This window comes from Myotis brandtii, unplaced genomic scaffold, assembly GCF_000412655.1.
Source record: "Myotis brandtii unplaced genomic scaffold, ASM41265v1 scaffold780, whole genome shotgun sequence".
Taxonomy (NCBI): Eukaryota; Metazoa; Chordata; class Mammalia; order Chiroptera; family Vespertilionidae; genus Myotis; species Myotis brandtii.
The window spans coordinates 34,132-51,370 of record NW_005371132.1 but is presented as its reverse complement, the minus strand read 5'-3'; the positions used below and the strand labels follow the sequence as shown (position 1 = coordinate 51,370).

The 17,239-nt window shown below is 40.1% G+C and overlaps 1 protein-coding gene across 2 annotated transcripts; it reads left to right on the top strand.

Moving 5' to 3' along the window:
* The first annotated feature begins 5,669 nt into the window (after positions 1-5,669).
* On the top strand, positions 5,670-17,239 carry DPPA2 (developmental pluripotency associated 2). 2 transcript variants are annotated; one of them, XM_014530863.1, is made up of 7 exons: positions 5,670-5,745; positions 7,651-7,783; positions 9,759-9,904; positions 9,995-10,078; positions 10,663-11,023; positions 14,150-14,345; positions 16,441-17,239. In XM_014530863.1, exons 1-7 carry the CDS (start codon positions 5,722-5,724, stop codon positions 16,499-16,501), a joined length of 1,005 nt encoding a protein of 334 aa, XP_014386349.1. In that variant the 5' UTR covers positions 5,670-5,721; the 3' UTR covers positions 16,502-17,239. The 2 variants fall into 2 exon arrangements, with proteins under 2 accessions (XP_014386349.1, XP_014386350.1); XM_014530864.1 differs by lacking the exon at positions 9,995-10,078.

The following is a 17,239-nucleotide window of genomic DNA, read 5'->3' as shown; positions in this document are numbered from 1 at the left end:
AGGGGGAAATTTTTGTTGTTGTTAATCCTCACCCAAAGGTATTTTTCCATTGATTTTTAGAAAGAGTAGAAGGGGAAAAAGATGAAAGTGGAAGGGAAGGGAGAGACAGAAGGAAAAATGTGGATGTGAAAGAGAGACATCAACTGATTGCCTCCTGCAGGATGGCGAGGTATATGCCCTTGACCAAAATCGAACCCAGGACCCTTCAGCTGATGCTCTATCCATTGAGCCAAACCAGTTAGGGCAAAAACTTATTTTTTATTTATTTTTATTTTTTTGTTAATCCTCACCCAAGGTTATTGTTCCATTGATTTTTAGAGAAAGGAGAGACAGAGAGAAACATCAATGTGTCTATTGGTTGCCTCCTACAGCCACTGCAACCAAACCTGCAACCAAGGTACATGCCCTTGACCGGAATCAAACCCAGGACCCTTCAGTCCATCGGCCAACGGTCTATCCACTGAGGCAGAATGGCCAGGGAAAAACTCATTTTTCTTTAGAAGTGAAGTTGTTTTGACACAAGTATAGACATCTTCATTCTTCATTTGTTGTCATTGATAAGCAGTCAGCAGCCCAACAGCTAAAGGGGCTTATGCTATAAAATAATAGCCTAATATACTAAGTGTCCAGTAGGCCGGTCGGCTGTTCAACCAATTAAAGCGTAATATGCTAATGATATGCTAAGGCTGCTAAACCGCTCGCTATCATGTGCACTGACCACCAGGGGGAAGATGCTCCAACCGGTAGGTTAGCTTGCTGCTGGGGTCCAGCCGATCCAGATTGAGCAAGACAGGCCAGGCATGCCCTGGAGCCCTCCTGTGGTCCCTCCCCAGCTGGCCAACCTCCACATCCCTCCCCAGCCCTGATCGTGGAGGCCAACCTCCCACATCCCTCCCCAGCCCTGATCGTGGGCCAGTGGGGTCCCTCGGCCTGGCCTGCACCCTCTTGCAATCCAGGCTGAGGGACTTCCCCCGCCCCCCAAGTGCATGAATTTCATGCACCAGGCCTCTAGTGGATAAATACAAGTGGAGAAGCAACTCTGGCAAGGGGACATTTAGACTGAATGTTTAGAATTTATGAGGACTATCTGAGAGTTTAGATTTGGACAAAATGACTCTTTCCTAACCTAAAAACTCTACAAAGGCTCTTTGGGCATCTCTCATTTCACATAGATGGTAGTGGGTGATAAACCACCCCAGAATCCAGGTGAAAGACATCAGCCTGCCTATTATACTGAAGTCTTCATTCCCTAGCAACGTGCTCTAGCATCAGGGAACTTTTACTTTCGTGCTGGCAGCTGGAAAGCCAGCTCTAACTTGGATGCCATCTCTCCGAAGTGCCTTCTAACATAAAAAGACACACGTCATATTAAATGTGTGTCTAAATTAATTGTAATTTCCACAGAGAACCCAGGCTAAATACCAGTAAATTGCTGGCAAAGACTATTCAGTTTCTGAGCATAAATTTTGCTGCCCCTTGAAACAATAGACAAAGCAAAACACTGTTGTTCCATGATTCAGAAGAGGTTTTTTTTTCTTCAAAAGAAAAAAAACAAAAAGCAAAAATGCCCATTTATTCTCAGTCAGAAGGTTAGGATTTGTAACTATTGCTCTAAAGTAGAAATTAGTTCAATAGTCCTTTTAAGTGGGAATTTCTTGAAATGAAGAATGCGGCCAAAGTTGGGAACACCTTTCAGTGCAATTTCATTTTCCTCCCCAGAAAACTAAAGAACTCAGTAGCGGTCCCTTCCATTTGGAAGTGAGACTGAATCATCGTTGCCAAACTGTTTCTCAGAACCCTAGGGCTCTGCAGATGTCTTACGAGTTTTATTTCCCAGCTAGAGTCATTCCACTTTGACCTGTTTTGTATTGGTGCTCCATAAACATTTACCCTTTAGAATATGGTCCTCTAATTATTTTTTAAAAAGGATTTTGAAAATCCAATACATTCACAAATATTTGAAATAGGTAATGCATTTTTCTTTCAGAACCCTGTTATTGAAATAAATATTAAAATGCAAGTATTCATAAACAATTTTTTTTATTTTTAATATATCTACCCTATGGCCTAGATTATTATTATTTTAAATATATTTTTATTGACTTCAGAGAGGAAGGGAGAGGGAGAGAGAGAGACAGAAACATCAATGACGGGGGAGAATCATTGATCTGCTGCCTCCTGCATGCCCCACACTGGGGATTGAGACCACAACCCAGGCATGTATTCTGACTGGGAATCTAACCATGACCTCCTGGATTATGGGTTGTTGCTCAACCACCAAACCACACTGGCCAGACCTAGGTTATTTTTTAAAAAATAGCTTTACATCCTGCTTTTGAGCTTTTAGGTATATACTGAAGCCCCAAACTTAAGTTTGTGTAATACAATTTAGAGAAATTTGTTGCACCTAATTAAGAGCCTTATCTGAACCAGGCGCTATGCTGAGAATGAAGAGAATGAAGATGACTTTGCTAACTCAAAAGAGTGTCATGGACTGGTAAGAGAGTCAAGTGAGTCTGCAATCAGTGTTTACACCACATCCTCTAGCAGCAGCACTGATAGGGGCTTCTACTCAAAAGGGGGTTGGGTGGGATGAGGAAGACAGGAAGAAGCTGTAGCAAACCTGAATAGCCAGCATTCAGACTCAGCATAGAAGGTCCCTGGGACCTTCATTTTCCGGGGTTCTAATGGCTGGGCGTTTAGGCGAGGTCTTGGGATAGAATCAATAGGATATTCATTAGCTTTATGCTGATATATCAAAACGAGATTTATTCTTTTAATTTGTCCTTGGGTGTGGTTGGCAAATGGGACTTAATTGGATTTCTGTTATCTGTCTCCCTGAGTAGGGCGATTTAAGCTATTTACCCTCTGGTTGGGGAGGAGAGTGCAAACTATTTACTCTTAAGTGTCCTTGGTTTAGGGAAGATAGGATTTACTTGATGGATACAAACTGCATTTAATATCTGTCTCAGCTTCCCCATTCCATTTGTCCTGAAATTTTCCTAGCTTCTTACTTTTCTGTAATACTGCTGGATATTTGTCAACCTGGATGTTTTGATAATATTAAATAATTATTTAAAATTATTTTTAGATACTGCACTGGTCAGTGAGTTCAATGGTTAGAGCATTGGTCCATGCACTGAAAGGTCTCAGGTTCAATTTCTGGTCAAGGGCACATACCTCGTTTGCAGGTTCAATCTCTGACCCAGTCGGAGCACATTCAGGTGGCAACTGATCAATGTGTCTCTCTCACATCAGTGTTTCTCTTTCTCTGTCTCTCTTTCTCTCTCTCCCCCTCCCCCCTTCGCCCTCTACCTCCTTTCCACTCTCTCTAAAAATCAATGGAGAAAATATCCTCAGGTGAGGATTAAACAAAAAATAAAATTATTTATTTATTTTTATTTATTTATGTTTTTAATCCTTACCCGAGTATATTTTTCCATTGATTTTTTGAGAGAGTAGAAGAGAGGGGAAAGACAGAGATAAATATCCATGTGAGAGAAACACATCTATTGGCTGCCTCCGGAATGAGCCCTGACCAGGGCCCGGGCTGAGGAGGAGCCTGCAACTGAGGTACATGCCCGTGATCAGAATCGAACCCGGACCCTTCAGTCCACAGGCCAACACTCTGTCCACTGAGCCAAATTGAGTAAGGCAAAAATAACATTACTTTTAGATATAAAAAAGATATTGTAATTGAAAGGTGAACATGGTGGGTTAGCATTGTGGTGGGTTAACACACCCAGGTAGGCTAAATAGCCATCTCAGATGGTGATTAAAGAAAATGGAAGTTATGTGGGGAAAGGAGGTGGGGGATGGGATATCTAAAGGGAAGGGCTGCACAGCACCGAGTCAAGTAGACATTGGGTCCACGATGGCAGCCCCCAGGACCTGGAGCTTCACCCTTCTATGCAGTCACTGGCGGGAAACTGGTGGTCAGTTGGGTTTGGGGGCTAGGCTGCTTGGAATGCGGATGGAATGCAGGTGTGCAGTCAGGTGCCTTCAGGACAGTTTCCATTCCTTGTACGGCCTGATTCCTGGTGTCCAGCAAGTTTAACCTGGTTTTTTGTTCTGTGGTGGGAAGCTTGCAAATGGCCATTAAGGATTGTATTGCCCCATGGGCCTAACAATAATTATACGTAGAAAAAGTCTCCTGCCCCCAAATTGACAAATACAATGATATGAGGTCTGGTAGTTCCTTCCATGGTTGAGATGAAATGAGATTGGCTAGAACTCAATAGTTGTTGATGCTGGATGATGGATACAGAGGGTCTGCTTTGTACGTGTTTGAACTTTTCCATAATATAATATTTTCAAAAAGAAAAACAAAAACCCCAAAACCAACACACAAACCTCAAGAAAACAAATCAGATAATTATGTTGTAATAAATGCTAAGGAAAAAAAAGTGGTAATAAAATAGTTTTCCCACTTGAAGTTCTGACTAGCTTAAGGCACCGAGATAAGGTCAGGCTACCAGGTCAGTTCCTCTCTAAATTACTGAGGTAAAGCCCACCAGGCCGCCCTCCCCCCTCCCCCCACCTCCTTGAGTGGATAGGTGGAGTGCTTTTCTGCTTGAATTTCCATGGGTTGATTCAGTTTCTAATCTGAAAGAAAGGAGTCAGGATTCCAACCATTATCTGCCTAATACAAAAGCGTTGGTCACACCCAGATCTAGACTATGCTTCCAGACTTTTAAGTGACTTTTCTTTAAGTAATTCTTTACCTTGAAGGCTTGATGAAGCACACATCCTGAAGATCTGGGGTGTGGTCTCATAATTATTTTTTCAATCTTTTCTCCAGTAAACTGAAGCCGAGCCCTTGCAGACCACATTTTGAATTTAGTACATATAAACTAAATTAAACTGATCTGGGCTCCATGGGTCCTGAGACTAATGAACTGAACCACTTTCCTAGGGCAGAGAAAGTGCCCCGTGAGACCCCTGCATGACAAAGCTGCCATAATGTTTGCTAATAATTTCTTTAGTGGCTCTGGCTCCTTGGAGTGGCTTCTTCAGGGTCACCTCTTGTCACATCTGCCTCCAACATTATGCTCCAGTGATTCCCACGTGCTTGCAGTTCCTTCAGCATTCACTAGTTCATCACTTGCCTTAATATTTTGGCTCTTGCTGCTCCTCTTCTAAACAGCCAAACCCCAGTTTTGCAAGCTTAATATTTACATCTAGAACTAAATCCAGAAGGGATTATGTTATTCAAGCCCTACAATTCAAATCTAATTTCCCAGTGAGTGATACACCCCTGGGCATAAATCAGTTACAAAATACCTCTGAATCTTTTTTTATTCCTTCCATAATAATGTCATTCAATCCATCACTGCTATTCTCTGAGAAATGTTTGAAACTACTCTGGTCAATTGTAACTTGTCTTCAAGAATTTTTCCAGTTTCACCCCAAGTCTTTATTTCTTAAAAATAAAAATCTCTCTTTTTAAAAATTCCTGAATGCTATTAATTACCCAATAATTCCAAGATCGCCTAGTAAGATAAGATAGGGCATAAAACTGATAAAAACATCATCCGGTCAGATAATGGTGGGAGGGCGGGGCTTGGGAAGAGAAAGAAAAGAGCTCTTGAGAAACAGGAAGTAGAAGGAGACATTTGCTTATAAAAAGAGAAATCAGGCTAGAAACCCTGTGGTTAAATGGAGTAAACTGCACGTATCCTCAACACTGCTGGCATCACCTTCCTCTGAGTGCTCCTAGAAATGGCAAACTCAAGAAGCGAAAAGGTAAGTTTAGTTCAAATAAAATTAATTTTCCCGCAGATTCACTTTTTAAGGCCTTTCTGGAGCTCACTTATGTTTTGCTCTTGCCATGCACGAATCTTAACTTCTGGGTGTAAGGACATTCTTTGTGGTTAATTATTTTCTTTCACGTGATTGTGGCTCTGTCTACTTGGGCGAGAGTAGAAAGGAGAAGCAAAGATTCTTTTTCATAGAGCAAAGTAAGAGATTTATTTTGCAGAAAGGCATGTTGTAGGTCAACAAGATAAAGACGGAAAAGAAGGAGAGCTGCTGTACCAAGAACATGGGAAAGATTAACATGGATAAGGACAAACATGAAGGGACCAATTCGTTTCTTACAGGAGTGAGAAGTAATGTAATCCCAGTGGCCTTGGTATCAAATGGGTTTCCAGACCAGGCTTGGGTCACCCTGGACTGGAGGAGAGGATATAATTGAGGTTTCATGGGTATTTTCAGGGCTGCTGTACCAGGCTAGACGAGGACTGAATTGGCCAACATTAAATATATGATTATAAGCAGGTCATAGAGCTGCTTTGAGCCCCCATTTATCTCTAGAGTGGAGTAATAATGTCAATGCTTTTTTAAATGTGTGTGAAAGTGCTTTGAAAAAGCGGCATACAAATGTAAAATCCCTCTATGCAAGCTACAGGAAGTCGTTGAGATTATTTAAATAGGGAAAAGGGATGGCTGCTTCAGATGCCACTAGGCTGCTGTGGGAAAAATGTATTACATTAGGGCTGGGATGGTTTTGAGAGAAAAAGCTAAGTTCAGAGATTTACTGAAGCATGTGTTACTCTGTGGCATTGGTCATTTAATTCCTGAGACTTAGTGGCCTAATTTGTAAAATAGGAAAACTAATAAATTAGTACAAGTATGTTATAAGGATTAAGCAAGAAAATACAGAAAGCATCTAGCATAGTGCATGTTTACAAAACCAGTAAATGTTACTTCCTGCCTGTCCAGTTCACCTTTCAGTCATTAGATCATTGAAGAACATTGAGTGCCCAATCCGTGCTGGGCACTGTGTTAGTTACTGTGATAGCAAAGGGAGGAAAACAGATGCATGCTCTCTCCTCAGGTCAGGGCTGAAGTAAGGCCAATATGGCTGGAGCTCGGAAAGCTTTTAAGCTGGAATGGCAGGACCACAGTGTCCAGGGATGTGTCGTGTAGGCTACATGAGAGAGTTTTGTCATTTACTCAGAAAGCAATGATAAGCGATGGGAGTATTTTAAGCAGGCAGGAGAGCAATCTAAAGAAAGAGTGGAGTTAGAATGGGTTTTTAATAACAAGACTTTTGCATCTGCCAGTGAGAGCTAATGATAGCTTGAGTTGCAAATCATGTGATGGAAGATGGGAAGGCAGCAACACATCTCACACGGATTTCGGAGATAAAATGAAAGTAGTTAGTGTTTTAGTTGATGGAAAGGAAGACCACAAGGGGAATGGTTTCCGAAAACCGCTTCAATTTCCTCTTTTTTGTTCATCCTCACCCGAGGATATTTTTCCATTGATTTTTAGAGAGTGGAAGGGACTGGGAGAGAGAAAGAAACATTGATGTGAGAGAGACACAGCGATTGGTTGCCTCCAGCACATGGTCCTAATGAGACCCAGAACCCTTTCGCGGGCCAAAGCTCTATCCACTAAGCAAAACCGGGTAGGGTCTTTCCATTTCCTCTTTTCACTTGTAAATCTGTTTTTATCCATTTTCTCATTTTTTTTTTTAAATCTAGTAAAGGGTCTGCTAGTAACATCATATTTAAGGAAATCTCAGTAATTTTTTTCCATCACCTTCTCAGTTTTGTATTCATTAGTTGTGATTTGAAAGTAAGCAGTTTAATTGTATGCATCAAATGAAAATTGGTAACTGACCCTTTTCAGGATTTCTTTCAGGATGAATTAGAAGAAGAAAATGTGATACTCACATTGGTTCCAATAAGCGAGGAACATCATGAACATCAAATGGAGCCAAGTGTTTCTTCAACCTCAGACGGCAAACTGACAGCGCCTAGGACGAACGATAAAGGTGTGATGATAAGGATTGCTCAGTGTACCACTCCTCCAGCTCTGGAAAGCCCAGGAAAAAGGGATTTTTCTTTTCTCTTCTTTGGCCATACAAAGCCCAGCTCACCTCAATTACCTGTAATAAGAGAGTTCTCTAACTCCCATGCTTGTTATTTGCTAAGCACTATGTACTGCCTTGCTTTTAAGACACACAAAAATCAGCATGTGGAGTGTTTTGGACAGAGCATAGTCTTATGGGGCAACTGAATAGAAGTTCAAATTTCCAACCCATGACCCTCACCCTTCTCTTCATTTTGGTTAATACATACTTTACATACCTCTTACAAAGACTAATTTTTTCCAGCTTTATTGAGATATTTACACAATACTGTAATTTTAAGATGTACAATGTGATGATTGGTACACATATATATTGTAAAATGATTATAAAAATAAGGTTAATTAACACATTCATTTAAGATTTACTCTTTTTTTCAATCATCATTCGAGGATGTTTTAATTAATTAATTGTATTTTTATTAACTTCAGAGCGAAAGGGAGAGGGAGAGATAGAAACATCAATGAGAGTCTTTGACCCCTGCTTTCTGCACGCCCCCTACTGGGGATCGAGCCCACAAGCTGGGCATGTGTCCTTGACTGGAAACAAACCTGGGACCCTTTGGTCCACAGGCTGACACTCTTATCCACAGAGCCAAACCAGCTAGGGCTGAGGATGTTTTTATTGATTAAAGGGAGAGAGGGAGGAGGGAGGAAGGGGAGGAGGGAGGGAGGAAGGGAAGGAGAGAGAGAGAGAGAGAGAGAGAGAGAGAGAGAGAGAGAGAAATAAAGAGAAAAAAAAAAAGAAAGAGGAAGAAAGAAATCAATCGCCTCCTGTATCCAACCCAAAACCTGGATATGTGCCTTGACTAGGAACCTGCATATAGGATGACACTCCAACCAACTGAGCCACACCGACCAGGGCAAGATTTTCTATCTTAATAACTTTTAAGCATACAATACAATATTGTTAATATAGTCACCATTCTGTACATTCGTCTCCAAAACGTATTCATCTTATAACTGAAAAATTATACCCTTTGATCAACATCTCCCTATTTTTCTCACCTCCAAACCCCAGGCAACCACCACTCTACCCTGTGTTTCTATGAGTGAGTTCTGCTTTTTTAAATTCCATATACAAGTGAGATCATAGAGTATTAGGAAGATAAAATCATTTTGAAAAACATGTAATATTTTGCTAGGTTGAGTAATTAACTGATCAAATATCTAGCAGCTCTTAATATCATAACCCTTTATCTCCTTAGTGCTTCATATAAGGCATTGAATATGTATTTTCAGATGATAAAGTACATAATGACAAATTATGGCTAAGCAGATTGAGTAGAGAAAAATAAAACAGGATGACCATTGTTGGTTGGGGTGCTTTCTTGGACTCCTATTGGTCCAAGATCTAGACATTTGGAGGAGCCATCCAATATAATGTTCTATTCAGCTTGTGTTGATGGCCATAAACACAACAGGTTGCTATGTTAGTGTAAAAAGCATGGAGCCTGGCCAGTGTGTCTCAGTGGTTGAGTGCCTACCTATGAACCAGGAGGTCATGGTTCAATTCCCAGTCAGGGCATATTCCTGGGTTTTGGGCTCCATCCCAACTAGGGGGCATGCAGAAGGCAGCCGATCAATGATTCCCTCTCATCATTGATGTTTCTGAAATCAATTAAAAATATTTTTTAAAAAACATGGAATTTTGAATATCAAAATGTACATTTGAGTCTCAAGTCTGTCATTTTATTGGATATGTGGTATTGAACAAGTCCTTTATTCTTGAATCTGTTATCTTATTTGTAATATGAGAACAAATATTTGGTACCGATATGTATAAATTGGGTTATAAGAAATAAGTGAGAACTTAGTAAAATTATAAAGAATCTTACAAATTTTAAATTATTACTACTTTGGTTTTCTTCTTTTCTCAGTTAATCTTTCTCAAATGAATGAACAATTCAAAGATTGCCCAAAACCAATCCTTCCCTTGCCGACCAATTTGCCATCATTTAATAAAGTGCGTCACGACACTTTGCGGAACTGGTGCCAACAATTGAATTTGAGTACCGATGGTAGGGTGAGTACATTGGTGAGAATTTCTGCCACTCAGAGAAAATATTCAAAGTCTTGCAAACTTTGCTTTTTCTCTCTTTCTTAAATTTCTTAGAAAATAGAGGTTTATCTGAGGCTCAGCGAAAACGCTTATTTTAAAAAAAATCGAGTGAGTGGGAAGCATGGAGACAATGTAAAGGTGAGTTCTGACTGTGAATTGTTCCTCCTCTCCCAGCATCTCCACATACTAGTGTGTTGTACCTCTAAGGTAGGGGTGAGGAATGTACAGCCATCTAAGGCCCACGATATCATTTCATCTGGCCATGCCAAGACAACTACAGGTTGTCTAGGAGCTTGTTTCATAGCAACATGAATTTGTATTAAGCGAATGATGTTATAAATATTCAAATGGCCCTTGGTCCAAAAAAGGTTCTCCTCAACCTTGCTTGCTCTAAGGCAAGATTTCTCAACCAAGACTATTGACATTTTGAGCCAAATAAGTTCTTTTTGTTTGGAGGCTGTCCTGTGTATTTTAGGATATTTAGCAGACTAAACATCCCTGGCCTCTATGCACTTGATGTTAGTAGCACCGCTTCCTCCTTCACAGTTTTAGCAATCAGCAATTTCTTCCATTTGAGAACCACTACTCTAAGGGAACTAACATTCCTAAACCTTTCCCATGCTGACCCACTTGGGTAAATGTATAAAGAATGATCAAATTGATATAGAAGTCATTATGGTAGTAGCACTTCACGTAATACTCATCATGAATGCCATTTGCAGAATGTTGCTGAAACACCAGAGGAGGCCACATTGCAGTCATGCTCCGGGAAACTGACCAAGAGTTCAAGGAGTAAGAAAAGTCATCAGATGAGCAAAAGAGAGGAAGAGACTCATACGGTTGAGATGACCAGTATAATTGAAGTGGCCAATACAGTTGAAGTGGCCAATACAGTTGAAGTGGCCAGTACAGTTGAAGTGGCCAATACCGTTGAAGTGACCAATACAGTTGAAGTGATAACTTCAGCTCGTGAGGCCATGCTGGCAGCGTGGTCAAGAATTGCTGCAAGAGGCTCGCTATCTAAGGCTGTGAATTCATACAGCATTCCTATTTCTGTTGAGAATTTTCTGCTGCAAACATCTGGTAAGATCAACTTTAAACAGTAAGCGCCATTCCAGAGAAAGAAGGTTAACTTTTATTAGTCCAATATTGAAAGGTAGTACAAGGAAAAGAGTTAGTTAAAATATCTGTAGATTGGATATTAGGTTCATAGGAAACTTACCTTTTGATTGATAGTCAAGTTTTGCTGGATGAACTTCTAAGCCAGGTCATAGAGTGCTGACCCTTTCTGATGACTAAGCAGAAGTATAAAGTGGGGAAAAAGCATAATCTGATAATGTGGTCAGCCACAGCCTGAGGTCTGTTATTTTTTTAAAAATAATTTTATTGATTTCAGAGAGGAAGGGAGAGGGAGAGATAGAAACATCAATGATGAGAGAGAATCATTGATCTGCTGCCTCCTGCATGCCCCCCACTGGGGATTGAGCCCACAACCCGGGCATGTGCCCTTGAGCAGAATCGAACCCGGGACCCTTTAACCCATAGGCCCACATTCTATCCACTGAGCCAAATCAGCTAGGGCCAGCCTGAGGTCTTTTTCTCTCCTTTTCCTCAAGGCTTTCTTCATAGCATAGTGTGGGGATTTGAACAGCCCTGGTTCAGATTATTTTTTTTAAGATTTTTTAAAAAATATGTTTTTATTGATTTCGGAGAGGAAGGGAGAGGAAGAGAGAGATAGAAACATCAATGATGAGAGAGAATCATTGATCCTCTGCCTCCTGCATGCCCCACAATGGGATCAAGCCCATAACCTGGGCATGCACTCTTGATCGGAATCAAACCTGGGACCCATCAGTCTGCAGGCTGATGCTCTATCCATTGAGCCAAACCAGCTAGGGCTAAGATATTATATATTTCAGAAGTGAAGGGAGGGAAAGAGAGAGAAACATCAGTGATGAGAGAAAAATCATTGATCAGCTGCCTTCTGCATGGGCCCACACTGGGGATCGAGCCTGCAATCTGGGCATGTGCCCTGACTGGGAATCAAACCTATGACCTCCTGGTTCATAGGTCGATACTCAATCACTGAGCTATGCCAGCTGGACCAGGTTCTTCTTTGTTTTTGTAAGAGAACAACTATTGGGTAAATTACAGAGGTAGAAAAAGTAATTTCTAGAAGAATTGGGCTTTGGAAACAAGTTATAGAGGTAAAGGAAGGACCCTTGGAGCTTGGGAGTGAGGAAGCTAATGCTAATATGACTGGAGGTGATGAGGAAGAGAAAGGGAAAGAAAAAGGCACAGGCGTGCTTCCAGGAGGGAGAGCACCCAGGCCAGATTCTTGTTTTATGACTTCCTTGGTTTGTCGCATTGGCAAGTTAATTAGCATAAACCCTGGTATCCTGTTTTATTAAATGAAGATTACAACTATTGTATTTCATAGAATGATTGTGAGACTTATGAGATACAACTTGGCACATTAAAAAGCAGGCAATAATAAAATGTTTGGGGCCCCTGTCCTCTTAAGAAATCTTGAGAATAACTTAGCCTTGTCTTCCTCCAACTCCTCCTCTCCTTGATATTTTTGTTTTCATCTCTAGCTGACCCTAGCTCAGGTCAGCAAAAGTCCTCGTTCTTTTTTGCTTGAGTTCTTTTCCTCTCCACATCATTTCCAAAAGTATTCTGGCTCCTCTTTTATCCAGGGCTGACTTGTAAGGCATGTTGTTCATTACACAAGGAACCCAGCTAAAAGGAAGACAGACAGAAGCTGAAATTGGCCTACTGTCTGCTCTCCAAGTAGCACAACCTCCTATGAAAAGGAATGGGCACTGTTTTGCTAATTTCCAAAAGCACTGTCCAGTTACATAGCTGTCTCTGAAGAACTGCTTACCCAACAACAACACCTCTTTCTAATTTTCATTAATGTGCCATATGACCTAGTAGCATTTCACACTTATTCATCCTTTTAGTACCTCTCTATTTATTTCTTTTTAAAATATATATAATTAAAATATATATATATATATTATTGACTTCAGAAAGGAAGGGAGAGAAGGAAAGAGACAGAAACACCAATGATGAGAGAGAATCATCAATCGGCTGCCTCCTGCATGCCCCATACTGGAGATCAGGCCGGCAACCTAGGCATGTACCCCTGACCGGAAACGAAAGTGGGACCTTTCAGTCTGCAGGGTGATGCTCTATCCACTGAGCCAAACCAGCTAGGGCATTAGTACCTCTCTATTTAGCAGTTATTAAGCATCTACTGTGATCCAAGAGTGTGTCTAATCACCAGGTATATAGTGCTAAACATAATCTTTATTGTTTTACAGTCTGATGGGAGTTTTTATGAATATTTGAGCTCACGGTGACTGCTTCTTTCTCAATTTCAAACACTCGATATCTTTCCTTGTTTTGTCTTAAATATCCCTCTCCTCAATTAGATTGTTCCTTGGCCTTTCAGCAAAGATCATTTTGCCTGTTTTTTTATATTTAAAGCAGTACAATATAGTAGTTAGACCAGTGGTTCTCAACCTGTGGGCCGCAACCCCTTTGGGGTCGAACGACCCTTTCACAGGGGTTGCCTAAGACCATTGGAAAACACATATATAATTACATATTGTTTTTGTGATTAATCACTATGCTTTAATTATGTTCAATTTGTAACAATGAAAATACATCCTGCATATCAGATATTTACATTACAATTCATAACAGTAGCAAAATTACAGTTATGAAGTAGCAACGAACATAATTTTATGGTTGGGGGTCACCACAACATGAGGAACTGTATTAAAGGGTCACGGCATTAGGAAGGTTGAGAACCACTGAGTTAGACAAAGGGGTTGTGAATCAATACCTGGATCCATAGCTTGGTTCTGAAAAAATTATAATATTTAACACTGCAAGCTTCAGTTACTTCATTTTTAAATAAGAAAAGTGATAGAAGGTAAATATAAATGTTCTTAATAAATTTATGAATACATGTAAACCATTTAGCAAGCATTTAAAAAGGTAATTGTTATCCCTCATGCTATATAATTTGTGAAGTTAAGAGTATAATGTCTTTTGGTCTACATTTTTCATGCTTCTCATTCAATCAATCCATCAACAGAAAATAAGAGCAAAGTCAAGAGTGAGTTGCTGAGAGGTTGGATTGGGGTGCAATTACTTGCTCTTCACTGTTTATATTTGTTTCTCTTTCCTCCCCAGGTGTCAGGTGGTGTGTGGTCCATGGCAGACATCGCTTAGCAAACAAAAAGGGTTGGGTTCGCCTGCAGTTCCACGCAGGTCAGACCTGGGTGCCTGACACTCCCACGAAGATGATTTCTCTCTTACTTTTACCGGCCTGTACTTTCCCATCCCCAGACCTAGAAGATAACATGTTATGCCCTGACTGTGTTAAGAGGTAACCCTTAAATATGTTTTCTGTATGTCTAGATGGTAGGAGAAAGCAAATGGTCAAACATACTGTTTTCTTAATTTGCCATATAGATCAGGCAAACATAGGAAGGAAAAAGAACTTGATAGTGGATTAGAACTCAGATAAGTATGTGCTTCTTAGCAATCTTAAAGTATGTGACAAGTTAGAATATTAATTTTCTCAAGTTTAGAGATCTGTTTTAAGAAACTAAGTTGTTATGCCAGATATTTAGCTGGGGTTAAGAAAATTAGTAAGGCAAAATCCATGTAGCATGGGGGGGAAAGGAGACTTATGTAATATTTTAACAATAAAGAATTTAAATTTAAAAAAAAGAGATACTGTGAAATAAATGGAGTAGCTTAGGGAAACTTCAGAAAGGATTACGTGCACTGAGGAAGATCTTATCAGTTGGAAAATAATAATTTGGGCATTTGGTAGTGGAAACAGCTCATACAAATACCTAAAAATAAAAGAACATGACATACTTAAAAAAAGCAGATAGGTCAATATTATCTGGTGAGTCATAATTTCTCAGTCACTTTTGGGACATAGACTCCCTTGAGAATATAATAATAGTTATACACCCACTGTTCAGGAAAATATGCATTGGGCATACACAAGCACTGGTTTAGATTTTCTATAGACTATAGAACTCTTTTTTGTTTATTTTTTTAGACTATAGAACTCTTAATGTTCACCCATTAATAACAGCTTTTGGTGATGGGTTTGGGTGGAGGTGATGTGAGATGGGTGTCGAGGGAAGCTAAGGCTTTTTTAAGGACGTGGATTGTAATCTTGCAACAAAAACTAGGTTGGAGGGTAAGTAAGAGATTACTATAATAATTCTGAAAAGATATAATTTATAAACTTGGCAAAAAGTTTAAAGAGGAATGGGACAAATTTAAGAGATAAAAGAGTAAAAGGAAGGGTGCTATCTTATTAGATGGAGGAAAGGCAGAAGTCTCCCCAGTTCAGTGGTGAAGAATATGACATGTGAGACATGCTTGACATGGGCCTAGATGTCTGAGATAAGAATGGGTTTATAGAGAAACATTTTTGGGAGTCATTAGCATTTAAATTGTACATAAGAGTATGTAGGAAATAAAAGGGACATAGGAAAGAACCCTAAAGAAAGTCAGTGGCAGGTGAACAATGGAGACTGTAAAAGTACAGTTTTAGGTTGGGAAACAAGTAAGAAAAAGGAGCAATGGGCAGAGTTTCTGAAGAACATGGTTGGCAGTGAGATGGCCATGTAAGATTATGAATAATGCAGTGCTGGTTGTTTTGTTTGCTTGGGGTTTTGTTTTGTTTTTTAATTGATGTTAGAGGAAAGGAGAGGAAGAGAGAGAGAGAAACATTGATCAGTTGCCTCTTGCACATTCCCGGACCTGGCATCGAACTACAACTTGGGTATGTCCCCCTACTGGGAATCAAACCCACCACGCTTTGGTGCTTGGGACAACACTCCAACCAACTGTGCCACACAGGCCACAGCTGCAGTGCTGTTGAGAATGTCAATTCAGGACATAACTGGTGCCATTTTTGAGAGTAGTTTGAGAGGATCAGTATATGCAGAAATGTGATAGTGACAAGTTAGAGCATGTGAAGGACTATGGCAGAACATACTGACAATCTGTACCACCTGAGTGAGAAGGAAATAGCAGTTAGCTGAAATAATAAGATCAAGGGTGCTTCCTTCCTTTCTTCCTGCATTCCTTCCTTCCTTTCTCCCTCCCTTCTTTTTTTTTTGGTATTTTTTAATGGGAAAATCATGAGCATGTGTGAACAGAGAGGGGATGTGGGAGAAACTGTGGGAAGAGAAGGAACAGTATAAAGATAAAGGAAGTGGAACCAATTGTAGTATACAGAATGTGAGGCTTGATATTAAGTGGACAATCTTGTTTCTTTGTTTAAGACGTAGAATTCTTTCACCCACCATTCTTAGGTGAGGGTGCTGGTGCTAACTACTTAGGAACTCCAGAAGTAGATTCCTTATTTTATTGCTCATTTCCAAGGGGTTGGTATGGAATGGTTATCTTAGTCTAAGTTTTTAAAAATTCTTTTCTCACTTGTTTTCTAGGAATAAAAGGATGGTGGAGAAATTAGTTAAAATCAGGAAGAGAAGAAGTAACCTGGTTTGAACACTCTCAACACAGAAGAAATGGTGGAGAGCTCACAACTAAATTAACTTGTGTCCCACTGATTGCTGTGCTCTGCCCTGGACACCCTCAGCATTCCTGATGCCTTGAATACAGATGTGAATGTTAAATTCTATATTGGAGGTTTGCCAAAAAGTGACTGCCACTGCTGCTTCAGGTGTTCAGCTATGTAGAATATGGTTTTGTTGTAATTAATAGATTTTTAAAGCAGCTTTAAGGCTTTTGGAAAAATTGAGCAGAAAGTAAGAGTTCCCAAATTCTGTCTTCCATCCTCCCCATTTCCCCTACTATCAACACCCTGCACCAGAATGGTAAATTTGTTGAACTTACATTGACCCATCATTATCACTGAAAGCCCGTAGTTGACATTAGGGTTCACTCTTTGTGTTTCACACTCTATGAGTTTTGACAAATGTATAGAGATGTATCCACTATTATAGAATCATACAAAAATAGTTTCACTGCCCTAAACATTCTGTACTCCTATTTGACATTCTCTGTTCCCAATCCCTGACCCCCTGATATTTTTACTGTATCCATAGCTTTGTCTTTTCCAAATTGTCATACAATTGGAATCATACCGTAGCCTTTTCATAGTGACTTCTTTCACAGCAATGTGCATTTATTTGGAGGAGCATGATTTTTGGATCTTATGTTAAGAGGGTTTAGCTTTATGAGAAACTGCCAAACTTTCTTCCAAAGTAGCTGTACCATTCTGAA